Source organism: Oryctolagus cuniculus, chromosome 7 (genome assembly GCF_964237555.1).
Source record: "Oryctolagus cuniculus chromosome 7, mOryCun1.1, whole genome shotgun sequence".
Lineage (NCBI taxonomy): Eukaryota > Metazoa > Chordata > Mammalia > Lagomorpha > Leporidae > Oryctolagus > Oryctolagus cuniculus.
Genome location: NC_091438.1, coordinates 118,330,714 through 118,358,303, shown reverse-complemented (window position 1 = coordinate 118,358,303; position 27,590 = coordinate 118,330,714). Strand labels below are relative to the sequence as shown.

At 57.6% G+C, this 27,590-nt stretch overlaps 1 protein-coding gene across 2 annotated transcripts; it reads right to left on the bottom strand.

Moving 5' to 3' along the window:
- Positions 1 to 4,170: 4,170 nt before the first annotated feature.
- Positions 4,171 to 23,866, bottom strand: TTC22 (tetratricopeptide repeat domain 22). Of its 2 annotated transcripts, XM_002715961.5 has the most exons (7): positions 22,927 to 23,839; positions 9,824 to 9,879; positions 9,506 to 9,621; positions 9,262 to 9,380; positions 8,465 to 8,626; positions 6,186 to 6,338; positions 4,171 to 5,784 (listed from the first exon to the last, which is right to left on the bottom strand). In XM_002715961.5, the coding sequence occupies exons 1-7, from the start codon at positions 23,491 to 23,493 to the stop codon at positions 5,248 to 5,250; spliced, it is 1,710 nt and encodes a 569-aa protein (XP_002716007.1). In that variant the 5' UTR covers positions 23,494 to 23,839; the 3' UTR covers positions 4,171 to 5,247. The 2 variants fall into 2 exon arrangements, with proteins under 2 accessions (XP_002716007.1, XP_017201756.1); XM_017346267.3 differs by lacking the exon at positions 6,186 to 6,338 and having other exon boundaries at positions 22,927 to 23,866.
- Positions 23,867 to 27,590: the final 3,724 nt, after the last annotated feature.

The window sequence follows — 27,590 nt, the reverse complement described above, 5'->3', positions numbered from 1 at the left end:
TTGCCCTGGGTTCCAGGACAAAGGCACAGGTTGAGTGTCTGCATTTGTGTCTGATTTTGGCAGTGGATCTGACCGCTGTTGTCTGGAAGAACGATGAGAACTCAGTTCCTTCCAACACATCTGTCCTTTGGAGGATTTGGCTTATCTGTGAGTGGAGGTGATGAGTAAGACATTCCTTGAGGGGGAGTCCTTGGCCTCCAAAGCTGTCCAGATCCAGGCACACCTGGATTCATTGTCCAGCTGCAGCTCTCTCTGGCTCTGTGACTTGGAGTAGATGACCAGAACTTGCTGGCCCTTGGCTACTCCAGAACATGGTCACCAGCCTGCTGGAACTGTTAGACAATCAAGCAGGGGCTGACGCTGTGGCACAGAAGGCCAAGCCTCTGCCTGCAGTGCCTGCATCCCATATCGGTGCCAGTTTGAGTCCGGGCTGCTCCACTTTCAATCCAGCTCTCTGCTAATGTGCCTGCAAAAGCAGTGGAAGATGGGGCAAGTGCTTGGGTCCCTGTGCCCACGTGGGAGACCCAGAAGAAGCTCCTGGCTCCTGGCTTCAGGTCAGCCCAGCTCTGGCCATTGCAGTCATTTGGGAAGTGAACCAGAGGATGGAAAATCTCTCTCTCTCTCTCTCTCTCTCTCTCTGCCTTTCAAATAAGTAAATAAATCTTTCTTTAAAAAAAATTTAGGCAAACATCATGATTACAAATACTGTCAGCGGGAAGCGCTCTACAGTACGAGTGACAGAAATATATTGAGACCTTGCTTTGGTGAGACTAAGCGTGTGATGAGCTAAGCACCATTAAGGAGGGGACTGAGATTATGCAGGGAAAGAGCTGAAGGGCACTGGTACCTGGAGCTCAGCGTGGCATTAACACGCATTTGTATTCCACTGTGGCCTGGTGTCTCTGGTTTCTCCACCTGGTGGCTCCCTCCGCCCCGCCCCTGTCCCTGCCTGCCCTGCCCTCCCGGCCCCTCACTCCTTCACCTCTTTCAAGTCTGCACCGGGCACTGCCTCCCGTCTTATCGTCTTATCTTTGCACAGCACCCCGCCCCTGCCCCAGCACAGGCTGCACTCCGCCCCTCCCCTCTGCTCCACTGCCCGTATCCCCGGGCATCTTGCCTACTCTTCGGTGGTTTTGTGTTGCATGCCCACCTCCGACCCCAGCCCCAGTGGAATGGGGCCCCAGGAAGGTGCGGGTGTTTTCATCAGTGCAAGTTTCCCAGCGCCCTGACGGGATGGAGCCAGACTTTCTATAAACGATCCGACAGAAAATCCTTCCTGCTTTACAGAGCAGAGGACCTTGTCACCACAACACAGCTTCGTCATTCCCAAAGGAAAGCTGCCGTGGACGTAGGGAATCACCCAAGCACGCCTACGTTCCAACAAAGCTTTCCTTAAGCAAGCAGTGAGGAGGCTGACTTTGGTCTGTGGGCCACCGCGAGCGAACGCCGGGCCCAGACCACTGCCAGGCACCCTGCAAATGCTCAGTGAATCCGCACCGAGTGCATTAACAAGTGGATAAATGAGTGGATGGGCGCACGCTCCCCAGTACAGTGCCTGGCACATGGCTGGTACTCAGTATATACATATTCTTTCCTACTTTGTACTCAGTAGATAGGACAAGATAGCTATGATGTATTGTGTTAGAGGCACAAAGAAAGTGCTGTGGCCATGCTTCCCCCTGGAAGAAGGCAGGACTTCGAGGGTGTCTGTCTTTTTGAGTTCTCTGGAGGAACAGAACCAATAGGACATGTGTATATGTGCATATGTGTGTGCATGTGTGTATGTATGTATTTGTGTGTGTATATGTGTGCATGTGCGCATGCCTGTATTTGTGTGCATGTGTGTGCATGTATGTATATGGATGTGTGTGCTTTAAGCAGTGTGGCTCATATGATTAGTGGGCTGGAGAGCCACTGAGAAGCCAAAGTGGACGCTCAAGTCCAGACTCAGTCTGTTGTGTTCAGGCCTTCAGCTGATGGGACGAAGCCCACCCACATTAGGGAGGGCATTGACTTCACTCCACTTCTGTGGACTTAAATGTTAATCTCACCCCCCACCTCCAGTAAAAGAAACACCCTCACAGGAACATAACGTTTAAAAATATCTGGGCACTGTGGCTGTCTTAGTTTATTTGTGATCCTATCATAAAATACCTGAGGCTGGGGGTAATTTATAAGGAGCATAAATCTATTTCTAGCAGTTTTGGAGGCCACAAAGTTCAAGATCAAGGCCGTGGCATTCCGTGTCTGGCGAGGGCTGCTCTCTGCATTCCCAAGTGCCCACCAGAAGCCAGGGCTGGGCCAGGCCAAAGCCAGGAGCTAGAATTCCATCCAGGTTTCTCATGTGGGTGGCAGAGATCCAAGCACTTGGGCCATCATCCACTGCCCCTGAGGCACATCAACAGGAAGCTGGATTAGAAGCAGAGCAGTTGGCACTCAAACCAGTCCTTGGATATGGGACAGCAGTGTCACAGACGGTGGCTTAACCCATTGCAGCCCCTTGACATGAGCTTGACAAATCCCTGCTTGTTGGGGCTCAGTTTTCTAGTGGTGTCATTGGGGAACTGGCCTGGGGCTGTGTTTGGCTGAGCTCTGGACCACAGGTCCTAGGGCTGCACACCTGGTCACAGCCTCAGTCCTGCAGACCTGTGTGGAGTTACCAGTTTGGGACCGAGGGACATCACTGATGTGAGTTTACTTCACTTAAACAACCTAAACTGGGGCCGTCCTGTATGCCAAGCACATTGCGGGGCCGCAGGCCTGAATCAGATATGCTTTGGGCTGAAAGAACATGGAATAAAGTGGGGGCAACAGACGTGCAGTTGTGGCCCAAAGAAGAGGAAGCAAATGCAATACCATGGGACAAAATACCCTGAGAGCCCTCGAGGCACAAAAGGGAGTGGTGATTAAGGAGAGGTGGGAAGATGTGGCGGCACTCCTGTAGGAGGCGCCTTTCAGCTGAGCACTGGGGACAGAAAAGGCAACAGCAGGTGTACAAAGGCACTGTGGTGAGGCAGTGTGGGAGCAGAGAGCAGGAGTGAAGTAACAGGGAGGGGGGGTGCTTTCAGGATGCCAGGGAGGAGGGCACAGCTCCTAGAGAGGCAACGGTGTGAACAGCAGCACAGATCCAGGCTGGACTGGCTCGAACCCTGGCTGTCCACACACTTAGCTGTCTTGTGCTCTGGGATTCGGTTTTCTAGCGTAAGAGAGGAGGGTGGCAGTGCTTACTATCCCGGGCTTGGAGAGAGTGGGAGGAGATTGCATGCGGTAAGTGCCTGGCCTTGGGGTGGCGCAGGGAACCGGGGTTCCTGGTTGCCTTTTGGGTTTTAGCTAACATGTGGACGCCTCTGAGAGAAACTGTCACGGTGTTTGTTCACTATTTCTCTGGTCAGCATGAAGGAGAGCATCAGAAGGGAAGTTTACTGATGGGGGGTGGGGCAGTTCAGGGAGAATCGCTTGGCCTTGGGGACAGGAAAGGCAAGGAGGAAAATGAACCAGGAGTCTGGGGAAACAGGGAAATTTTACCAAATTCCAAATTTTGCCAGAAAACTGCCTTAAATTCAGTTTTTTTTAAGATTTTTTTTATTTGAAAGGCAGAGCCATAAAGAGAGGGAAAGAGATCTTCCATCCTCCGGTTTGCTTCCCTCCTCTGGCTGCAATGGCTGCGGCTGGGCCAGACTCTATCCAGGTCTCCCACATGGGTGCAGGGACCCAAGCACTCAGGCCATCGTCTGCTGCGTTCCCAGGCACATTAGCAGGGAGCTGGATTGGAAATGGAGCAGCTAGGATTCGAAATGGCATCCATATGGGATGCTGGCATTGCAGGCTGTGGGTTGACCCAGTGCGCCACAACGCCAGCCCCAAATCCAGTTCTTCTATTTCAAGAACAGGGAGGTTCATAGGTCAAGGTCAGGTAGAGAATGGATGGAGTTGGGGGGCAGAAGTGGAGAGGGTTGTGTGTGCTGCCCCTCCCTGTGTGTGGGCCCCAACCAACCAGAGAGGCAAGCCACCCTGAGCAGTGAGGTGGAATCTGGGGTCTCTGGGTGGGTGGGCTCACTGTCCAGATCTCAGAGGTACCGCAATGCCACTAATAGAGCACCATCCCAGCGACTGGCATGTGTCATGGCCCATGTGACAAGGGACATGGACCTTTAACCCAGAAACACTTCGTGCTTTTCTGCTGGCCAGTTTATTAGTATTTTTCCAAACCTGAAAAATGCTGAAACAAGTTTGAGGTCTGTGGTAGGGAGCCCGGGAAGGGTAGCTCCAGGCAAGCCACTGTCCATGCACCACTCTGGAGGGTGGAGGTAGGGGAGCTCCGAGGCACTGCACTTCAGTCTTTCATCCAGCAACCGAGACGTGTGTGATGCAGCGCCAGCGTGCTGGCCTGGCCTCGGCCACGTCTGAGGGCCAGGGATATGAGCAAAGCATGCAGCTTAAGTCTCCGGAGAAGGAAACGATGCCGAAGCCATGCTAAGCCACTGAGGGGGTCTTGGCGTTGTGGTCATGTCTCTGGCCAGGCCTCAGCCTGGAGCTTTGCCTTCTATCAGCTCTCGAGGGTAGGGCCATGGAATCTGAGAGGCACCAGAGTCTGACGTGAAAGATGCCACCGCTGTGATTCCAACAATGCACAGTGTCAACGTTTTCTTCACTGTCTTGCAGAAGGTTCAAGAACAGGAGCAGATGGCACTTCCTAATGGGCGGGGCCCCAGCTTCCCCCACGGACAGGGAAGCCAGGGAAGGTTTTCTGGCGGGGCTCCCGTTCAGAGAGCCCAGGTGCGGCCCGTGGAAGGTGGGCAGCGAGGCGGGAAAAGCCCTGGGCGCCCAGGCAGAGGTGTAGCTCACCCCGCCACCCGTGAGCTCCCTCGGCAGGACCAGAAACCACTCACCGCCTTACAGGGGTTTTATTCTAAGGATAGAGGGCTTCTGGTGGACCTTGAGACGGAAACTCGGGCCTCGGACTGCGCACAGGGACGAGGAAACCGCCACAACGGAAGCAGCTCCTTTACTTGTCTTGGAAAACTCTTGGAAGCGCTGCTCTTGTCCCTTGGTCTGCAGGTTCCCGCTGCTCGGCCACGTGCGTCTCTGCCCTCCTCCACGCTCCTCATCGGGGTCCTCGAAACTAACTGCCCGAGGCAGAATCTGATTGGCTCCGTTCACCTTGGCGCCAGTCGATGGCAGGGCGGTTCCGTCGTGAGCGCCAGGCCCTGGCCCGAATCGTCTGCGGATGGGGCAGGGCTCACCGACTCACCAGGAGCAGGACCGGCGGCCCCGCGGCGCCCCGACAGCTTCCCCCTCGCGCTCCATGGTCTCGAAGAGGAGGCGCACGAGCGCAGGCCGCCCCTGCGCCACCAAGGCCCGCGCCAGCCCCAGCACCTCGTGGGTGTGGCCGCGCCACACGCGCTGCAGCTCCTGGCGCAGGCGCGCCGCGGGGTACTTGCCCTGGGCGCGGCGCAGCCAGGCGTCCACCTCGCGGCCCAGCTCGGCGTCGCTCAGCTGCGCCTGGCTCCACTGCGCCAGCAGCGCCTCGAGCAGGCAGCCGAAGCCCTCGGTGTGGCAGGAGCCCGCGTCGTCCAGCTCCACGGCGCGCTTGAAGCAGGCCGCCGCGTTGGCCTCCTCGCCCTTGATGCGCAGGCACTTGCCACGGAGCAGCTGCAGCTCGGGCAGTGAGGCGCCCAGCTCCGACTCGCCGGCCTTGGCCAGGAAGACCAGCGCCTGGTTCAGCGCCGCCTCGTCCACGGCCAGCAGCTCCTGCACGGCGTCCACGCCCATGTAGTAGTAGACCTGCAGTGGGCACGGTGGGCTGAGCTCGCCTTCGCGCGCGCGACCCGGGCCGTTCCCTCGTCCCCTCTCCCCTACCCCACTCTAAGCCGCGTGTAACCTTGAGCCAGTCCCTCTCTGGAACTCACTTTTCTCATACGTAAAATTATGATATTGTCACCTCTGGGCACTTCGAGATTAAAATAACAGCAATAATAATGGGTCATATTGAGGCTTAGAAAGAGGCAGGATTCACGCCCTGCTCTGAATCCATTCTCATTCAGTCCTTGTCCTGGCTGGAGGAGATGGTTACCGTTACCAGGCAGGGGCATGCCCTCCTCTGTCCACAGTGCCCAGGAGCAGCCTGGCAGGAGAGAGTAGGCTCTTAGTAAGCCACCGGCTGCCCAAGTCTCAGGATGCCTTACCTGGCCAATGTCCAGGTAGGTCTTGAGGCCTGGACACACCTTGACCACTTCCTCCAGGTCAGCCTTGGCACAGGCCAGGTGGTTCCTGTCGGGCACGCCCCCGAGCCCCGCCTTGGCCCGCTCCAGTTCCTGCAGGTAGGCTCTGATGTGGATCTGTGGACAGAGTGAGCTCAGGGAAAGTGCCCCCCACAAGGGCCTCTGCCACGCCCTGCCCCCACCTCTTCCCCCCAACCCCCACCACCACCACCATGAAGCCGGCCTGTCTGTCTCTCGGCATCAACCAGGGTGTGTGGCGAGCAGGGATTCCCTGAGGTGGCAGCCAGGAGGCCGAGGTCCTGCTCTAGTGCCGACTTGGGTAAGCTGCTTGCTCTTTCTGGGCCTCAGTTTCCCTGGGTGTACGCTGCGGGGGCTGGGATGAAGGGAGAGCTCCTTCATCCACTCATTCATTCGACAAATGCTGAGTACTGAGTGCCCCCCCTCCCCCCGGCCACGCAACCTGTGGGAACCTCATAAAAAGAAAAAAAAAAAAAAAAAAAAAAAAAAAAAACCCGGTCACTAATGTCTTCCTTGAGGGAATTCCTGTGGGGACTGGGAGCGTCTGGCAGGTGCTGTGTTCCTCCCTGCACCCAGCAAGCATTCCGCAAGGGGTGCTGTGTGCCTGGGCGGTCTCCTTCCAGAGGGTGCAGAAGAGAGCAAAGTGACAGCCCCCTGCTCCTGGAGCTTCTGTTTGAGTTGGGGAGGGAGAAGATGGACAGGGAGAGTGGGCAAAGAGTGAGGGAGGGTTGGGGAGTGACAGTGCCCAGGAGAGGAGGAGGACAGAGAGCGCGGGTGAGGGGCTCACGTAGCCAGGACGGATTCTGGAAGCAGAGTGTTCATTCCAGAGGGAGGCCCAGGCCGTGGGGCTGGCATGCAGTGAGTGGGGCGGGAGCCCGGGGCAGGGGGCGGAGAGGTTGTGGAGCCCTGTCCTGGCTTATGGGTCCCCGCAAGGACAGAGACTTCTGCATGTAGAGCCTGCAGGGGCCCTTCCCTTCTGTTCCTGCCTTGCTGGTGCCCTGTCCTTTGGAGCCACAAGGAAGCAGCGAGCCTGTGACGCCAGGTGATGGGGGAGTGAGGAAAGTTAAGACTGTCATTCCTGCTGCCCAGACGCAGGACCTCAGGGAGGGCCACTGCCTCCCGGCGCCCGCGTGTAGAACAGCGCGTGCCTGGCCTCGCTCAGCGGGATTCCACGAGAATCGACTCCAACCATGAGCATGCTTGGCGAAGTGCAGAATTTTAAAGAAATGTGGTGTTATTCACTACTCGATGGCGGCCATCATTATTGATAATAATAACCACATCAGCTACAGCGAAGGAGTCTCCTGCCTGGTACCTGCTGGCGAGGAATTAAGCCGTTGAAACCAAGACCAGGAGCAGATTTGCTACCAGCTGGTGGCAAAGGTAGTGGAGAGTGGGGAGTGGATGTGTGGAGGGGATGGGCTGAATGTCTTGGACCAAAAGTCGGGGCTCCAGGCCTCTGTCCCCAAGCAGCTGGGCTCTGTGGAGGCTGCGGAGGGCAGATCTGGGATGGGGCGGCGCTCACCTAAATGTGCAACTGGCAGAACTGAATGACAGGGCAGTGGGGGCCTCAAGGGGCAGTGACTTAGTCACAGCTAGAGCCAATGATAGCAGTCAGGTGCTTAGGAGCTCGTCCTATGTGCTCTGCACTGAGCTTTCCAGGAAGAAAAACTGATGTAATCCTGACACCTTTCTAAGGTGGGCGCTCTCATCTCTGGTCTAAAAGGAAAACACCGAGCCTCCGAAATTGGGCAGTAGTATTTTGCATGCAGTGGTGAGGCAGGATGTGAGCCCAGGCTGTCTGTGAACTGCCTCAGGTAGGCTCCGCTGCCTGCCGAGGGCACCTCCTATGCTCCAGGCACTGGGCGTTAGCTGCCGCTTCATCGGTGTTACTGTCCCAGGCTTACGGACTCAGGAACTGAGGTTTGGACAGGGACAGGCTTGCCACAGGCCCCATGACAGTAGGTGCAGAGGCCAGATTTCAACTCCAGTCAGTGTGACTGCACCGGGCTAATCTGGAGGGGGCTGCAGGCTCCCAGAGCAGGATGGGATTCCTGCGGTGGGGGGAGATGCCACCCTTCCCTCCCTCCACAACCCTGCAGAACACCTGCGCCCGGATGGTGCCTGGTGCCCAGGATGCATGGGCTCTGGCAGCAGACCTGTGCCGCAGCCTTTGTTCTTGGATCCCCAAAGGCAGGGGGAGGCAGGGCTGCAGGGCGACCCACCTTGGCCCTTGTGCAGTACGCCTGCCAGTTGAGCTCTGGGTCTCCTAGCACATCCAGGGCCATGTTACAGGTGCCAATGGCCATATCCGGCTTTCCCAGGAAGTGGAAGATTTTGGCCAGACGGTTCAGGATGGGCGGCCGGTCCTTGGCAATCTCAATGGCCTAGGTGAGGGAGGAGGGTGAGAGCAGACGGTTTGGTTGTGAAGCAGAACCAGCCAACTCGCGCTGCATCACCACAGCACTCTTGCCCCCAGTCTGCCCCATCCCCTCCAGCTGGCGAGTTCAGCCACACCAGGAAACCAACCTTTCAGACCACGACCCTCGGGAGCCTGACTCACTGCCAAGCTCTCTGCAAGGTCCACTGGTTGTGGCCAGCACAAGACCCTCTTGCAGAGCCCAGGAAGACCCCTCCTGTCCAGTATGTGTGCCCCATTTTCCTGGGGCAGGGGAGAGGAGGGGCCAGCGTCAGCCTCCACCTCCCCTGCATGTAGCTCATGGGCAGTGGCTGCTGCCTGTTCTCAGAGACTTGCCTGGGGACCTTCCGGCCACGGCGGGCAACCCCCTGTTGCGGGGGGAGGGTGTGAACCAAGGAGGGTGGGACGGCACTGGCCAGCTTGGGCCTGGAGAGGGTCTTGGTCTAAGTAAGCAAGGAGGAGTGTGCCCTGGCAGCACTGGGTGTGGTGTGAAGAGAGGATGGTGGGGGGCAAGGCCCGGAGAAGCACTGGGCTCTGGGCAGAAGGGCTGGCGCCCAGGGTGCTCCCCCCTCAGCGTGCAGATGGGAGTGGCGGGGCGCGCACCTTGCTGAAGCAGTCCAGGGGCTCAGTCCCCGAGTACCCGCAGTCATGGACACCCATGGGGGTGGTGGAGAAGGTGTCCTTCCTCTCCAGCAGCATTCCGAGGTAGCACCAGGCCAGAGCTAGGAGGAAGAAACAGGGACCAGGGTAGGGACACTGTGCCAGAGGGGGTGCAACGCCAGTGGCAGGCGGAGCGATGGATCGCGGGGCAGGGAGGAAAGGCAGAGGCCGCCCGCAAGGGCCCTACCTCTGTGTTGGGGGTCCGAGGACTTGAGGACCTGCCGGAGCAGAGCCAGTGTGCGGTTGAAGGCAGGCAGCCTCTTCTGCTCCTCGGTGCCCAGCTCCAGGAAGATGCCGTCCAGCCTGTGGCCGCCAAGGGGAGGATGGGGCTGTCGGCACCTGCTCCCTGCCCTCCCTGGAGCCCAGGGCAAGGACTGGTGCCTTGGGAAGCCCTTTGGTGGGATGGGCTGAGCCACTGCTGCCCGCCCCTCCTCCCACCCACCTCCTGCCTGGGTGCCAGGCCACACCCCCTCCCGCCGGTGCCCCCACCCCCTCTGGGTCTAACCTGATGAAGAGTGTCGCCATGGTGAAGTACCAGCCCCTTTTCTCCTCCACAGGGACCTGGGGGAGCAAAGGCCAGCCTGCTGCTGTACGGTGGGGGGGGGGGGCATGGTGCATGCGGCCCTGACTCTCACACACTGCCTCACACACCCTTGATTGCAGTCCTGGCTCTGACAGTGGCAGGCTGGACAGCCCTGGGCAAGTGACTACACTCTCTGAGCACAGGGTGAGGGACGGGACAAGCTGTGTGAATGCCCAGCACAGAGCAGGTGTGGGAGATGCTTCCTGGCTCCCCGCACCCACACTCTGGTCCCCACCCCACCCCTGCCTCAGCCCGGCCCAGCCCTGCAGGGCCCACCCTCCTCTGGCTGCCTCCCCAGGGAAGCCCCTCGGGGCATGTGAAGTGAGTCCCAGGCGAGCCGGGACCCCCTGCACTGCTTTCTCATTGCTATTCCTGCCAGCCTCGCCATGCATTTAGACCGACTTGGGCAGCGAATAAAATATTTATGCCATTATTTATGGGAGTAGCTGCTTCTGCCTCAGGAAGGAATTTTAATGAAAACCAATAAAACCCCCCAGTGCACATCAGCAGCTCTGCCTCGGGCCCCAGCCCCTCCTCTGCACTCATCTCCTGTTGCTGATCTCAGCTCTGCTACTCACCAGCCTCCCCTGCGGCCACACACACACACACACACACACCCGCCCCTCTACCCTCCACTCTCCCCCGAGCAGCAGCCTGTGGTGGGCGGCCCTCGGTTGGGATGTGGCATGGAACAGCACCTGCACCCTGACCCAGACAGGTTCCCAAGCTGGCTAGGGAAGTGACCCAGGCATAAGTCATAGGACTTGGCCATGTGCCTGCTGTGGGCAGGCTCCTGACACCTTCCTTTGTCTAAGTCTCCCAGCACACCTAGGAGGGAACTGTTAGCCCCATTTTGCAGATGAGCAAATTGAGACAGAGAGAGAAAGAGAGTGAATTGCCTAAAGTCACATAGCCCGAGATGGTCAGAGCTGGGACTCCAAGCCTGTTTGTGGAGCTCCAGAGTCCATGCTCCCTTCGCCACGCCAGGTCACCAGTGACTGTAGTGTGACCGAAGTCGGTCAAGGCCAAGAGGACGACGCAGACACAGTGCAGCAGGGCGGACAGGCCTCTCCTGGCCAGAGAACGGAGGGTAAAGGTACAGCGGCATTTCTGAGGGTGGGACTGGGGACCCAGGCCTCTCCGGTGGAGGCTGGGCCTGAGCAGAGGTGCAGGAAGTGAGGAGAGAGGCACACGGGTGAGCATGGAGCACAGGATGTGTGAGTGGGACGGGGGAGCCACGCTGGCCAGCCCTAGGCTGTGGCTGCAGCTGCTCTAGGGAGCCTTGGGATGAACTTGGAGGGAGGAGAAGAGGTGGGGGATCCCACTGGGAAGGGTGACTGCCTAGACTCCCCAGGGGAGGCCCGGAGACGGCATCTCCCAGCGTGTGTGTGGCTGCAGGCTGCAGATGAGGCCAGGAGAGCAACGGCGGGCCCCACCTCAGGGGAGTCCCCCCATCTCGCAGGCTGTGGGGACCCAGGGGAGGGGTCTATGTAACCTAGGAGGGTCCCGAGGCTTCCTGGAGAAGAAAGCCCTAGAGCAGGGTCCTCAAGGAGGAGCAGGCCTCAGCCAGGGGGCCCTGGGAGGACAGGCACCGCGGCAGCATGCGGCATCAGGTGCAGGAGCCCAGGGAGCCCGTGAGGCTCTGCACGCGGCCCTGCAGCCTGGGCCCAGTGGCAAGGGGAGGAAGAGGCAGCAAGGGCACATTAGGATGGCCCCTGGGGGCCAGACTGCAGGCTTGGAGCTCATGGGCAGGGCAGTGGGGAGCCATGGAAGGAGTTAGAGCTGTGGCATGCCAGGATCCAAGGCTTTTCATACTCATCCCTGTAAAGGACCCGCCTGTGACTTAGGTGCGAATCTGTATATTGGGGCTTTAGGTGGCAATGGGTTGTTGGGAAAAGAGAGGGGCATCCCTGAGAAGTGGGGGTCATTTCCCATCCAAAAGGCAGGGATAGGGCCGGCACCGTGGCTCAATAGGCTAATCCTCTGCCTAGTGGCGCTGGCACACCGGGTTCTAGTCCTGATCGGGGCACCGGATTCTGTCCTGGTTGTTCCTGTTCCAGGCCAGCTCTCTGCTATAGCCTGGGAGTGCAGTGGAGGATGGCCCAAGTCCTTGGGCCCTGTACCCCATGGGAGACCAGGAGAAGCACCTGGCTCCTGGCTTTGGATCAGCGCGATGCGCCAGCCGCAGCACGCCGGCCACGCCAGCCACTGGAGGGTGAACCAACGGCAAAAAGGAAGACCTTTCTCTCTCTCTCTCTCTCTCACTGTCCACTCTGCCTGTCAAAAAAAAAAAAAAGAAGGCAAGGGTTGGATGCCGGATCAACTCCTACAGGGCCTGGGAAGGGAAAAGAAAACTTGGATCCATGGGGCCCCTTCCGTGGGCCAGGCTGGCCAAAGCTGTAGTAGTGCGAAGATCTGACCACTAGGGGCCCAAAGGCGTGGGGTACTTCAGGCTGCCTGGCTGCATGTCTGTGGGACCCCAAGGCCTCTGGCCCCAGGCCTGCAGGGAGCTTGGCTCACACAGAGCCTGCTCCTGACGAGGGGGTGTGGCCACAAGCAAGAGCGAGTATAGAGCACAGAGCAGGGCCTGGGGTCCCACAGGCCTGGCTGGATGAGGGACAACCCTTGGCCTTTGTGGTCATTTGGGGAGTGGGCCAGCAGATGGGAGATCTCTCTCTCACTCTCTCTCTTTCTGACTTTTGAATAAATAAATAATATCTTTAAAAAAAAATAAGTTTAGTCTCCAGTCACATTCCAGGTGAGAGTGACAGGCACAGCAGGGCTTGTGGGATTCAGAGGGGTCAGTAGCCTCCCTGTGCCTGGGTTCGAGTCCGGCGCAGGCTGTTGGCTCTGCTCGGCAATTCTGGCCCCCAAGTGGGCTGTCTAATAGAAATTCTTCTGGTTGGAAGGGAAGCAGCTGTGGGAGCTGTTACCAGGGGCAACGTGTTGCGCTGTGGTACAGTTAAAGGAAATTCAACAGGCCCCTGGCTGCCCCGCCTCTCACGGAGAAGGCTGGAGGCTGCTCTGCTCTCTCCTGGACAAGAAGGTTCCCAGAGAAGAAAGCTTTTAGCATGCAAGGAATTCTGTTGCAGGGTTTACGACTCCCATCTTGGGTGGGCGCTGTGCAGGACGCCCCACTCCTGCCCCAGTTTGGTCCTTGCCACAGTGCGTGAGCTGGGGAGCCCGTGGCCTATGAGAGGGGCCGCCCGGCCTGGGAGCCATGGCTTCTGGCTGGAGAGGGGCCCGATTAGGTTGCTGCTCCGTGACAGATTCATGGGATGGGCCTGGACGACCCCTGCAGGCCCTCAAGTGAGATCCGCAGAGCCGGGTTCTGGCTGACGGTGACAGCCAGGGACAGAGCCCTGGCGAGGGGTTCTGAGGTGCTCCCCGCTCCGCTGGGGCCTAGCGATTGTTGTCTTCGTTGTACAGAGGGGAAACTGAGGCAGAGAGAAGCAGAGACTTGCTGACTTAACCTGACCGTTCAGGCCAGGTCGCTCTGATTTTAAGTTCCTGTTCCTTCCACAACATCCGGGTACAGAGAGTGCTCATCGTTTGCCACGGCCTTTCACCCAGATCCCACCTGAACTCAGCGCATCCTTGAAGTGGGCATCACTGCCCGTGGAGTGCAGACGGGAAAGCTAAGACAGGATGGTTCCTCCGTCACAGGGCCAGTGTGCAGGCCTGGACTGCAGCCTGGAGCCGGTGTTCTCCTCGCCCCACTACTAACCCCACATTTTATGGAGCACTTGCTGTGTACAGGCACAGTGTCTTATCTGTCTTAGCCCATCTGACTCTCTCAAGAGTTGCCTATGAGGTAGAGGGTGCTATTGAGGCAAGTTACAGAGGAGGTAATGGTGGCACAGAGTGGTTGGGCACGGGGCCCAGAGTGGCACAGATGGAAGACGGCAGAGCCTGGAAGAGAGGATCCCTGCCCCTGACCCCTGTAGACCCAGTGGTTCTCCAAGTGGGGCTCCCAGGCCAGCAGCGGCGGCATCACGTGGGGACCGGATACAAAGGCGATTTCCTGACCTGCTGAGCCTGGCCCAGCCCTCTACTGCACGCTGAAGTCCCAGAACCACGATTCTGCACTCTCGCTGTGTCACACTGTGAGGAGTGGAGCAAAGCGGGCAGGCAGATCTGGTTCTTCTAAGAGCCACACACCACAGTCCTCAGGGACCCCGGCTCCTGCAATCTGGCAGAACGGCAGGAGGACGCGGGTGAGGCCGGTACCAGGGCAGGTGAGGGGCTGAGGCGGCCCCAGGCAAGGCGGGGCTCCTCTGTGTTGAGAAGTTTCAGCAGAAACTTCCTTCCCGACGCAGCTTCAGCGGCTCAGCCATCGGCCGTGCAGCTGAGCAGGCTGGACAGGGCCCTGTAAGTCTTTAAGGAAAACATTTGCCTTGCAATGTGAACTTTGCCCTTGGAGACCACTGGGCTCTGCTCCACGTTCCAGCCAGTTCCCAAGGGCTGGGGGGATGCGTAAGAGGAGGCCAGAGAGACATTGTCACAGTGCACTGGTGGGCACAGGGCTCGCACCACAGCCTTCAGAGCCACAGCGCCTCCTCCTCCTGCTGTGCCGGGCCAGGGAACAGAGAGAAGCCACCAGCCCAGGGCAGAGGTGCCAGGATTCAAGTTTGGATCTGCCGCCCTCCCACGCCCTTTTCCTCCATCTCATCACTGGGCCCCGGTAAGGGCTGACGTGGCAAAAAAGCAAGTCCTCTGGTGGCAGCCTTAGGAATTCATCCTGCCTGCATGACAGGAATGTTCCTTGTGCGCCCAGCACAGGAGGCCCTCTCTGCTCCTGCCCTGCATGCTGCCAGGCTGGGCACATCCAAGCTCACGTTCCCGCCGTCCGGGTGTGCAGTGTGGACACAGGGCTGGGGTCCCAGAGACGTCCCTGGCTCAGCTTCTGCATCTACCCACAGACAATCCCGTGAGACCAACTTGTGCCACAGGCTTGCTGGAGAGGGCGGAGGGGATTTGAGGGCTGGGTGCCACGCCCTGGACTGTTCCACATTCGGGCTTTGAACAGACTGAGTGCAGGTCCCCAGGCCACCTCCTTTCCGTCCTGCTGTTCCGTGTAGATGCAGGTCCTGTGGCTCCTCTTTGCTTGGTGCTGGCCACTTCCCTACCCCACTGTCCCCAGTGGAAGAGGGCCAGCCCATTTCACCCTGGGTCCCAGCGGAGCTCCTGCACTGTGGCTGCCCCCTGTCGCGGTGACTGCGCGCTGCCCTGTACCCTTAGTGTGCATGGCCTTCTCTCCTGTCGGAGGGGCCGGGGGCCAGATGTCAATAAAAGCAACAGTGACTCTGGGGCTCTGTGTCAGGGAGGAGGGGCAGAGCCAGTAACAAGGCAGGTGGGAGAGAAATCAGCAGTGCACTCAGGAGGCACCCAAAGAGAAGTGGCGCCAAGGCCATCAGATGGCTGAGCCTGGGCCGCCATTCGGTGCAGCAGTGAGGATGCTACCTGGGACACCTGCAGCCTGTACCAGAGTGCCTGGTCCAAGTCCCGGCTGGCGACGCTTCTGAGCCCGTTTTTGGCTAATGAACACCCTGGGAGGCAGCAAGCGATGAGGACTTGGCTCCCTGATGCCCACATGGGAGACCTGGATTAACCTCCTGGCTCCTGGTTTTGGCCTGGCCCAGCCCTGGCTGTTGTGGGCATCTGGAGAGTGAACCAGCAGACAGGAGATGGATTTCTCTCTCTCTCTCTTCTCTCCCGCCCCCACCCCCGCCTTTCACATACTATGAAAATAAATATTCAAAGAAAGCCACAAAAGGCAGGGTAGAGCCAGAGCCTCAGGGCAGCTGTGCTTGCCCAAAGACCTGAGTTCAGATCCTGCCGGCACGCGTGACTGTGTGCCCTGGGCAGGCCACTACCCCTCTCTGAGCCTCAGCTTGCCCATGTGCAGAATGGGGCTCACGGGTCAGATTTGCAGAAGTGAGGATTGAATGAGATCGTCTGTGAAGAGCCTCAGCATGCTGGGTGCCCAGCTCATCATCCAGCCCAACCCACCTCCTTTCCCAGCCGAGCCAAATCAAGCCACTCTAATTGTAGAACTGTGTGTGTGCATGTGTGTACACATGTGTGTGTGTGTGCGCATGTGTGTGTGTGTGTTCAGTGTCCTGGGCTTGCTGACCTAGACTATCTTCCCAGCCCTTCGTGCGGGTCCCCAGGCCTCTGGGCAGGTGATAGATGGGAAGGCCCACACCTGCCAGCACCGCCCCCCGCCCTGCTGCCCAGCTGCCCAGTGAGACCCAGACACTCGAGGTGCACAGGTCAGGCTAGGAGAATCACTTCCCTCGCTGAGCAGATGACACCCTGTGCCGGGGAGATTCACAGCTTTCAGCAGCATGTCTGCATGGTTTGAATAAAATCAATGCACAGGGTCACAGGCACCCACGGTGGGGACGGTTCTTGATATTGCCCAGGGCCTGCCCTGGGTGTGAGCAGCTGGGAGGTGCCTGCGCGTGTGCATGTGTGGGATGTACACCTGTGGGAAGTGCACGTGTGTGCCTAGACACGAATATTTTGGGGAAAGGGGAAGGAAACTGAGTCACTGAGTTGGTTTTAGGCAGCGATATTTGTTAGAGAAATGGATGTTCAATTTACCTTATTTAAAGCATAACAGGAGGGGCTGACGTGGCACAGCAGGTTAAGCTGCCACTCAGGACACCAGCATCCTATATCAGAGGCCAGTCTGGGTCCTGCCTGCTCCACTCCACTTCTGACCCAGCTTCCTGCTAATGTGCCCAGGAAAGCAGCAGAGGATGGCTCAAGTTCTTGGGCCGCTGCTACCCATGTGGGAGACCTGGATGGAGTTCCAGGCTCCTGGCTTCAGCTTGGCCCAGCCCTGCCATTGCAGCCATTTGGGGTGTAAACCAGCAGATGGAAGATCTCTCTGTTTTGTTTTCTCCCTGTCTCTCTGTCACTCTTCCTTTCAAATAAAATAAATAAATAAAATAAAACCTTTTATAAAATAATAGGAATTTCAAGGCTTCAAACTGTTATTCAAGTCAATTAACAATGGTCACAACTCCTCTTGAGTGTTGAGGCCCCTGCTAGACAGTGGCAGGAACGGGCAGTGGGGTTCGTAGCAGAGAGAGGCCCAGGACAGGAGGCTCACTCGCTAGCAGGATATGGGATAGGCTACTTTAGGATCATGAAGGTGGATGTCACAAGCCCCGCCCCATGTACAATACTATCTGCCTACTTGTCAATCAAAATGCCCCTTTTCGGGTAAAGCCACCACCTGAGAGTCGGTGCACTGCACTAGAAACTGACCACGGGCTGACCAGGCTTTCTTCAGCTCTGCTGTCTCAGCTCCAGCCCTGGCACAGAGAAGATCCCAGGGTGTGAGACAATAACATTTTGAGGAGTGATTAATGTGGAGCAAGATTTAAAGAAATGGGCCAACGCTGTGGCATGGAAGATTAAGCCCCCACCTGCAGTGCCGGCATTCCATAGGGGTGCCAGTTCGAGTCCCAGCTGCTCTACTTCTGATCCAGTTCTCTGTTAATGTACCTGGGAAAGCAGCGGAAGATGGCCCAAGTGCTTGAGCCCCTGCACTCATGTGAGAGACCTGGAAGAAGCTCCTGGCTTTGGCCTGGCCCAGCTCTGGCCATTGTGGCCATCTAGAGAGTGAACCAGCAGAAGGAAGATTTCTCTCTCTCTCTCTCTCTCTCTCTCTCTCTCTCTATTTAACTCTGACATTCAAAATAAATTAATAGATCTTTAAAACAAAATTTTAAAAATGCCCCCTTTCCTGGAACTCATCTGTTTCATCCGGGACCTGGGGGGAAGGCGCCATGGGAATACATATCAAGATCCATGTGGAACTTCACACAGGCCTCACAACACTCCCAGGTGGATTTATGCCTGTGACGGCTCCACCTCCGACCTCCTAAAAGAGGCCAATGACTGAGCGGAGCTCTCTCTTCCACCAGAGACCATGACTGCAGGAGGTGCTGGGTGCTTGGTCTCCTTCCCCTCCTCAACCCCCTTTCTCTTGGGGGCCCACTCATGACAGGGGTTTCTTTGTGGGGGCAGCTCATGCTCATCTGTGTATGTGTGCGTGAGCTCATGTGTGTGTGTGTGTGTGTATGTTCATTTCTCATTTTTAAAAAAAAAAGATTTATTTACTTATTTGAGGCAGAGTTACAGAGAGGCAGAGGGAGAGAGAGAGAGAGAGAGAGAGAGAGGTCTCCCATCCTCTGGTTCACTCCTCAGATGGCCACAACAGCTGGAGCTGGGTTGATCCAAAGCCAGGAGCCAGGAGCTTCTTCCAGGTCTCCCACGTGGGTGCAAGAGCCCAAGGACTTGGGTCATCTTCTACTGCTTTATGAGGCCACAGCAGAGAGCTGGATTGGAAATGCAGCAGCCAGGACTCGAACCAGCATCCATATGGGATGCTGGCACCACAAGCTGTAGCTTTACTTGCTAAGCCACAGTACAGGTCCTGTTTTCTCACTTTTTAAATAAAAGCTCCATCGCTTTGTGCACCTGATCCATGCCTGTATGCAGAATGCTTCTCTAGGTGCAAGGCAAGAGCCTGGAAAAAACATAATCCATCCACCCCCCCTCATCAAGGGGCCAGGCCTGAAACCACTCGGAGGGGCCAGAGGCTGGGCATGGCTCAGGGGCAACTCGCAGTGTTGGGTAGAGGCCGGAGGGCAGGTGGGCAGCGGGAGAGAGTAGATACCCAACGCATGCTCTCACGGTCCCCACTCACAGCACACACCCCCCTCTCAGCCTGATGTTAGAATTCCATTTGAGGGGCCAGTGCTGTTGCGTAGTGGGTGAAGTCACTGCCTGCAGTGCCGGCATCCCATATGGGCGCCAGTTTGAGTCCCGGCTGCTCCACTTCTGATCCAGCTCTCTGCTATATGGCCTGGGAAAGCAGTAGAGGATGGCCCAAGTCCTTGCACCTGCATGGGAGACCTAGTGGAAGCTCCTGCCTTCTGGCTTTGGATCGGCTCAGCTCTGGCCGTTGCAGCCATCTGGGGAGTGAACCAGCGGATGGAAGACCTCTCTCTCCCTCTCTCTCTCTCTGCCTCGGCCTCTCTGTGACTCTGCCTTTCAAATAAATAAATTTTTTAAAATATATATTTAAAAAAAGAATTCCATTTGACAGATGAGGAAAGCAAAGCACAGAGAAGTGAAGGGTAATGGAGGCCAAATTTTGCCCTGACTTGTCCTCCCCATAGCTTAAGATCTCAACACCCACTCACCCTGGAGATTTGCTACCAAGCATCCACCTGGGACCAGGTGTGCAGAGGGGCCGCTGGTGGGGGAGGTGTGATAGAGCTGTCTGCCTCCATGTCCGACATAGTTAGAGAAGGAGAAAGTGGGGGGAGGGGCAAAGAGAGGAAGCCACAGAAGCGCATGCACACAAGCACACACATGCACACACAGACTCTGCCAATTTGTGGAGCATGTGCCGGAAACTCAACTCCTCTGATATTTCCCTTTGCAATCCAGGCAGCTGATCACGGCTCTGCAGCATGGAGCTCCAAGGGCTCGGCCCTGCCTGGAAGGGTCCCGGCCCTGCCCGCTCAGGCAGCAAGGCCCTGGCTGCAGCACACACAGGGCAGCTGCACTCCTGTGAGTGGACGCCCTCCCAGCTGGGGGACCCCCTGCTGCCCCTCCCTCGGCCCCCACCCTGGCCATGACTGCACTCTCCCGGAGCTCCCTGGCCCATGGCAACTCTCTCAGATTTCCCTCTATCTCTGATTCCCAGGGGCTGCCTGTGAGCAGTGTCTCCTCAGTGCCCGCCAGCCATCTGCATACACGCATCGCACCCCCGTCTCTCCGATCTCTGCAGAACGAGCAGGGTGGAGTGGATCCAGCTGTCACTCACTAGCTCCGCAACCTCCACTAACTTAGCCTTGCTGTGCCTCGCTTCCCACATCTGTAGGCTGGGACTGCAGGACTAAGATAAAGGCTGGAAGGTGTGCAGCGAAGGTGGTCATTAGCATTCCTGTGTGCAGCGGTGTGGAGGAAGCCTTTAAGGAGGAGGTGACTTTTGAGCTGAGCTTTGATGGCTGGAGTGCATTTTCTGGTCACAGGCACCAGGTCCTGCACAGGGTGCTATGAAACAGCTCAGCGTGTTTGCAGAACTGCAAGTAGTTGAGGATTGCTGGGACTGAGGATCATGGGCAGTAAGAGGAGATGCAGGAACCCGCCTGCAGACCCACCACGTGCTCTTCACCACCAGGATTGGGGCTCCTCTCCTTCCAGGCCCCTTCCTCTGCTCCAGGTCAGCTGTCACTAAAACCATCGCATGCTGCGGGGTCCCGCCACAGGGCCTTGGCACACACTATGCACCTGCTGGGAGCACCCTCACCATGTTCCCAGCAGTGTGCTCTGGCCTCTTCCAGAAGCCTCCCTCAGTCTCTGCTGCTGACCGACTCTCGGTCACTGTCCCTGTGTCCACGGGACCAGGACTTCCCAGGTCTCTGCTGATGCCAACATTTGGTCCTCATGTCCCAGAGTGCACGTCCACTGTCAGCTCTTAGAGATGGCTGTCACAGGGCTCCGGCGGGGGGTGAGCGCTGGTGACCTCAGCCAGCTGTGCACTCATCTCTGGTCTCTCTCTCTGACTTCTGCTCGCACAGGGAGGGGCTAATGAGGAGCCGAATGTTTGCTTCTCCCTGCATTCATGAGCTTCTTCAAGACAGGACCTGGCACACCGTAGGTGCTCAATACTTGTTCAGATGCCCAGTAAATGCCTCTCGGACGTGCCCAGGACCGACTCAGTGATGGGAACGCTCACCTATCCTTGGGGGGATCACCCAGCAAGCCCGAGGCCGAGGGCTCTGTCGGGAAGTTTCTGAGGCAGACGCTGGGGCCCAGAGGGGACGCGTGCAAAACCACACAGAGCACAGTCAGACAGCGCCGGCTGCTCAAGCCTCAGCCTCCTGACGAAGAAGGCTGGCGTCAGCGTACCCACCCTGGCGCACCTGCTCCGTGTGCCAGGCGCTTGACAAGCGAGATCTTAACCAAGCCTCAGATGACAAATTGGGGACAGCAAATCCCCACTCTCCTGGGGCCTGTGTGGGGCCCACCATGGCTGCTACATGCGGAACTGCAGAGTGGCTGCAGGGCCAGGCCCAAGGACACAGCCCGAGCCTGGCAGCCACACCCTGGGACTCTGGGCACCCTGCCACACTCTCTCTCGAGGGGGAACTCCCCCATGGCCATGCTGACTGGTGGCAGGAAGGAAGGGGCTGCCCTTGCTCTGCTCATTACCCCTGACTCTCTGCCTCCTGCTCAGCTCCAGGAAGCTCCCCACCCCCGATGCCTCCCCCTGCTCCGGGGAGCAGCAAAGGACCCCAGAAGCTGCACAGGCCCCCCTCGCGAGTCCATTTCACGGGTGGGAACTCCAGAGAGGATAGGCTGTCACTATGAGCTGTGTGGCAGCTGGGATGAGAACTGGGGCCTCCTGGCTCCTGGCCCAGGCTCTCTAAGCCTCAAACACTCCGCGGTCTGCTGCCACACACACTCAGCACACGGGTGTGACGACTTGCTGTCACTGACACGCCCCAAATCTAAGACACTTGAACACATCGGCAGAACGAGCTCAAGCCTGCCCATGCTGTGCCACCTTGGAGGTCACGGCGCCCCTCTGAATGGCAGTACCCTCCTCGGTAACCCTGGATAACGCCCTCCACACCAGCCGCCCAGCAGTCAGCGCCTCCTATTATTTCTGACCTGGCGGAAGCCCCTCCCCTTGAGAGTGGGCTGTGCCTGGTGTCTTGGCCCTGAGGAACAGAACACAGCCAGAGTGACGAGACATTTGGGGGGCGAGGGAACTGCCCACCCCTGGCAGCCGGGAGAGCTCGCTGGGAGGCGGAGGCTGCCTGTGTCAGACAAGCCTTCAGATGAGACCCTGGCCCAGAGGCTGGGAGCTAAGCCATGCCAAGATCCCCGACCACAAAAACGATGAGACAATGCCTATTGTTTAGAGCTGCAACGTTTTGGGCGTATCTGTTCTGCAGCCGTAGATAACGAATACACCGTTTGCCTAGTGCCAAGCCCCATGAGGCACACAGGCACACCACACAAGGTGCAGTCACCAACCGCCGCTGTGTACCAGGCCCTGTGCCAGCCATCAGGTAGGCAGTGGTACACCAGGCGGACACTCTCCCTACTCCCAAACACTCAGGGTTGACTTGGAAAGCCAGCCTTGTAAGTGGACAGTAGGAGCAAGGCTATGGGAGCCCAGGGCGGGCGTCTGGCGCACCTGGATGAGGGGACATCGGAGACAAACCTGAGGCTGAAGAGAACCTTCCAGGCATGGGTGGAGCCCAAGGCACACCAAGAAGCAGCTAAGAAAGGGACAAGGTGAGCTGTAAGGAGTCCTGGATCCCGGGGAACAAGACAAGAACGGTGACACAGCTGGGCTTGGAAGGGCAGTGTGCAGAGGAAGGGCGGAGAGGCAGAGCACGGAGGACCTCCAGCACCCGCCAAGGGCCCAGGATGCTGTGGCCAACAGGACGGAGCACCACGATCGGGCAGCAGAGGGGAGGATGGGGCAGGAGGGGGAAGCTGAGGGCAGGTGCCCAGGGAGGGCAGCAGCCACTGCACCTGCACAGCAGGAAAGGGCTCCGGAGGGGCCGGCAGCAGCAGGAGGCTTGGGTGGCGTCCATAACCGTACAGATATGAGGGAGCCCAGGCCCAGTGGAAAGGAGGTGAGGTCTGGATGACTGGGGGCTGGGTCGGGGGAGAGGGAGGAAAGCTGCCCAGGTTTCCGGCAGTGTCTGGCTGAGCCTCTTACTTGGGTGGATGTGCAACGGCGAGGCACAGCGCTTGCAGGGAAGAGTGTGAATTGGCCAGGTTGGATTTGTAATGTAGACAAAAGAGAAACCCGGGCATACAGACAGCCCCGCTGGGGTCTGCCCCTCAGCCCGGGAGAGCAAAGCTTCAGGTAAGGTCTGCGCTGGGCGCGGGGGCATCTCCGCAGAAGAAAGGGATACCAACGAGCTTAGAGCCCTCCCAGCTCAGGGCCGATGCGGGGCGTCACCCACCTGTTGCCCGTAGCCCAGCGCTTTGTCGTAGAGCGCGATGCCCGCTGCCAGCACCCGCGCGCGCTCCTCCGCGCTGGCGCATCCCACGTCGAAGCCGTGCGCGTAGCCCTGCTCTGCCAGGCAGCACGCGGCGCGGAGCTGGGGGTCCCCGGCGGCCTCGGGGTCCTCCGCCAGGCCCATGAGGCTCGCCAGCCGCGCGGCGCAAGCCTCCTCTTCTTCCTCCTGGCCCAGCCGTCCGTACACGTGCGCCAGGTTGGCCCAGGCGTTGAGGTTGTCCGGATCCTCGCGGGCTACCTGGAGGAAGCGCTCGCGGGCCTCGTCCAGCTCCTCCAGGTAGAAGGCGAAGGTGCCCAGCAGGTGCTGCACGGCGGGCCGCTGCGAGGCCGCGGCCAGCTCCAGCTCCTGCCGCAGGCCCTCCCGCTGCAGCTTCAGGTCCCGGACGCGCAGCGGCTCCGGTGAGCGCAGCTCGAAGTTCAGCTGCATCTCCAGGTGGAAGTGGCCCGGGAGGTAATCCAGGTCGTCGATGAGGGCGTCCAGGTCGTCGGCCACGGTCTCCGGCTCCGCCATGGCTGCTGCCCTGCTGCTCCCTGGCCTCGCGCTTTCCCCAAGGCTGCGGAGGGCAGGAGACCAGGCGCCCCCACGAGCGAGCCAGGCGCGCAGAGGCCGAGGGCGCGGCCACTTCCCGGTACCGGGCGCCTCCTGCCCGTGGGTGGGCCCGAGTGTGGGCCAAGGAGCACCCTGTGGGTGTTTCCGCTTTCGCTGCTCAGCAGCTGTAAGACGCCAGCATTGCACAACCAGGTGTGCCAGAAAAACAGGTGCAGTGCCAGATTCGGGGCGCGCAAACCCCGGTGCGAGCAAAGGGCGTGTTTTCACTCTACTCAGCAGAAGAGGAAACAGGCTGACTGGCAGAAAGGGACCTGCCCAGGTCACGGAGCTGGGGCGGCCCAAGGAGCCCAGTTTGCTGAAGCCCTGCCGGCCCTTCCCCCTCGGCCTCCACCGCAGCCTCCCACCGCCAGCTCTGTGAACCTGGCCTGTCCTCTCCAGCTGCCACGCCCCCTCAGTCCTGCTGCTGTGCTATCAATCATCAGGCAGGTGTTCAGTGTCCATTTCTCTTGTGGCTTTCTTTGGTCCTTATTTATCAGGCTGTCTGCTTGAGATTTCTCTGCATCCCCTCTGCTCAGCCGAGGAGAGCACAGGCCCCTTGTGCCAGTTCCAACCCGGCTTCTCCAACCTTAATAATGTATGACGTTGGGGGCTGTGCTGCGGCACAGCAAATTAAGCCAGCAGCCTGCAACTCCAGCAGGAGTGGCTGCTCCACTTAGCTTCCAGCTCCCTGCTAATGCACCTGGGAAAGCAGCCGAAGATGGCCCAAGTAATAGGGCCCCTACACACCCACATGGGAAACCCAGAAGAAGCTCCTGGCTTTGGCCTGGCCTGGCACTGGCCATTGTGATCATCTGGGGGAGTGAACCAGCAGATGGAAGATCTCTTTCTCTCTGTCTGTCCCTCTCTATGTAACTCTGCCCCTCAAATAAATAAATAAATTTTTTAAGACTCTAGGTGCCAGCACTGTGGCATAGGAGGTGAAGCCTCCGCCTGCAGCACCAGCATCCCATATGGGCACCAGTTCGAGTCCTTGCTACTCCATTTCCAATCCAGCTCCCAGCTGATGGCCTGGGAAAGCAGTAGAAGATGGCCCAAGTGGTTAGGCCCTTGCACCTGTGTGGGAGACCAGGAAGAAGTTCCTGGCTCCTGGCTCTGCCCTGGGCCAGCCCTGGCTGTTGTGGCCATTTGGGGCGGGAACCAGGGGATGGAAGATCTCTCTCTGACTCTCCCTCTCTCTGGTAACTCCACCTCTCAAATAAATAAATAAATAAATATAAAAAAAGACTCTGGTTTGGAGTACTTGGGTGAGAGTCCTGGCTCTGCTCCCACCAGCTTCCTGCGAATGCTAATGAACACCCTGGGAGGCCGTGGCTGATGGCTCAGGTATTTGGGTCCCGGCCAACATGTGAGAGACCAGGTTTGGGTTCCTGGCTCCTGGCTTCAGCCTGGAGCAGATGTCCCCCGCCCACACCTCTCAAATAATAATGGAAAAAAGAAAAATAAAGCAGCATTCTCCAAAAAAAAAAAAAGGAAACAGCCAATTATTGAACAAGAATTTAAAAATTGACTTTAACAATAAAAAGACAAAACTGTGTTCTGCCATTTGTCACTTGTCCATTTTTTTACTGTAAAATTTATAATCTTTAATAAAAATGTGACTCTAACTTGCTGATAATCACGAGATGAAACGTGTTCTCTCACCTATTTGGGAGAATCAAGAGTGGATTCTGAGAATATCTGACTTTTTAAAAAATGTGGCGGGGCCGGCATTGTGGTATAGCAGGTGAAGCTGCCCCCTGTGACACCACATCCTATATGGGTGCTGGTTGGTGTCCTGGTTGCTCCACTCCAATCCTCCCCAAAGGGAAGTGCCACACCCCTGCACAGCGATCCCAGCTGCCCCTGCTCCCAGTGCAAGCAACGACAATGCTACTTTCTGTCTCCATGGATGTAAGTCCTCCACCTCTGCACACGCCTGGAACTGCACAGTATTCGTTCTTTCGTGTTTGGCTGATTTCATTTAAAATGATGCCTTCAATGGGGCGGGCGCTTGGGGCAGCACCTAAGACAGGGCTTCAGGGCCCCATCCCCTATCAGAACTCCTGGGTTCAAGTCCCACTCCTTCACTGCTGCTCCGGCTGCCTGCTAATGTGCACCTTGGGGGGCAGCAGGTGACAGCTCAAGTGCTTGGGTCCCTGCTACCCCTGGGGAGACTCTGAGTCCCAGGCTCTTGCTTTGGCCTGGCCCAGCCTGGCTGTTGCAGTCATAGTGAACCAGGCTAGGGAAGATTCTCTCTCTCTCTCTCTCTCTCTCTCTCATTCTGATTGATTTATTTATTTGAAAGGTAGAGTGACAGAGGCAGAGAGATAAAGAGAGACAGAGACAGAGACAGAGAGGTCCTCCATCCACTGGTTCACTCCCCAAGTGGCCACAGTGGTGGAGCTTGGCCACTCTGAAGCCAGGAGCCAGGAACTTCTTGCAGGTCTCCCATATGAGTGCCAAGGACTTGGGCCATAGCAGAGAGCTGGATAGGAAGTGAGGCAGCTGGGACTTGAACTGGAATGCCAGCACTGTAGGCAGTGGCTTTACCCACTATGCCAGTGCCAGCCCACTCTCTATCTGTCTGCCTTTCAAATAAAAATGAAAACACATTTAAAAAATTTTTAAATGATAATTTCATTATTATGTATATCATGTATTAGGATTTTCCTTTTCAAGGCTGCATACTATTTCATTGTATTCTTATGCTGCATTTTGTTTACCCATTCAGCTGTTGGTGTACTCTAGGGTTGCTTCCACCTTGGACTGTTGTAAACACTGCTGCTGTGAACAAAGCCACAGAAATCTGTTCACGTGTCTGTCTTTAATCACTGGGATACGAGGTAATCCTGTGTTTAATGCACTGAGGAACCGCCAGCTGGCTTTCCACGCATCTGCACCTTTCACTTTCCCACCATCGAGGCACAGAGGTTTCAATTTCTCTACATGCACTCCAGTAGGTGCTATTTTTTTATATTTTTAAAAGATTTATTTATTCATTTGAAAGCCAGAGTTATAGAGAGGCAGAGGCAGAGAGAGAGAGAGAGGTCTTCCATCTGCTGATTCACTCCCCAGATGGCTGCAACAGCCAGAGCTGTGTCTATCTGAAGCCAGGATCCAGGAGCCTCCTCCTGGTCTCCCAAGCAGGTGCAGGGGCCCAAGCACTTGGGCCATCTTCTACTGCCTTCCCAGGCCATAGTGGAGAGCCAGATTGGAAGTGGAGAAGTCAGGGCTCGAACCGGCGCCCACATGAGATGCTTGTACTGCAGGCAGCAGCTTTACTCACTATGCCACTTCTATTTTTTAATAATATCCATTGTAACAGATGAGCTTGGCTTTAAAAAAAATTGAGAGACAGAGAGGGAGAGAGAGCTCTCATCCCCTGGTTCACCCCTAGATGCCTGCAACAGCCCCAGCTGGGTGTCAGGAACTCAATCCGGGTCACCCCATGCCAGTGGCAGGAATCCAATCGCTTGAGCTACCACTGTCTCCTGGGGCAGCCAGAGGCGGCCGGAGCCAGGCAGTGCACGCAGGCACCCAGTGCGGGACACCAGCATCTTCACTGCTAGGCCACACACGCGACCTGGGGTGGCTTTTTTTTTTTTTTTTTTGACAGGCAGAGTTAGACAGTGAGAGAGAGACAGAGAGAAAGGCCTTCATTTTCTGTTGGTTCACCCCCCCAAGTGGCCACTATGGCTGGCACGTTGCAGCCAGCGCGCTGCACCGATCCAAAGCCAGGAGCCAGGTGCTTCTCCTGGTCTCCCACGCAGGTGCAGGACCCAAGGACCTGGGCCATCCTGCACTGCACTCCTGGGCCATAGCAGAGAGCTGGACTGAAAGAGAAGCAACCGGGACAGAATCTCGTGCCCCGACCGGGGCTAGAACCCGGGGTGCTGGCGCCACAGGCGGAGGATTAGCCTATTGAGCCGCGGCGCTGGCCCATAATTCTCTTTTAAAAAGCCACCCCAGGCCGATGCCACACGGAAGAGCTACCTACCTAAGGCCACAGCCCTGACACG

Bases quoted from the DNA above. Each gene is read 5' to 3' on its own strand.
- TTC22 (XM_002715961.5), bottom strand. From the start codon at position 23,493: ATGGCGGAGCCGGAGACCGTGGCCGACGACCTGGACGCCCTCATCGAC. The intron at 9,381-9,505 runs GTAGGGCCCTTG...TCTTCCTCCTAG, and splicing joins CTCGGACCCCCAACACAGAG to CTCTGGCCTGGTGCTACCTC. The intron at 6,339-8,464 runs GTGGGTCGCCCT...CTCTGTCCACAG, and splicing joins CGTACTGCACAAGGGCCAAG to ATCCACATCAGAGCCTACCT.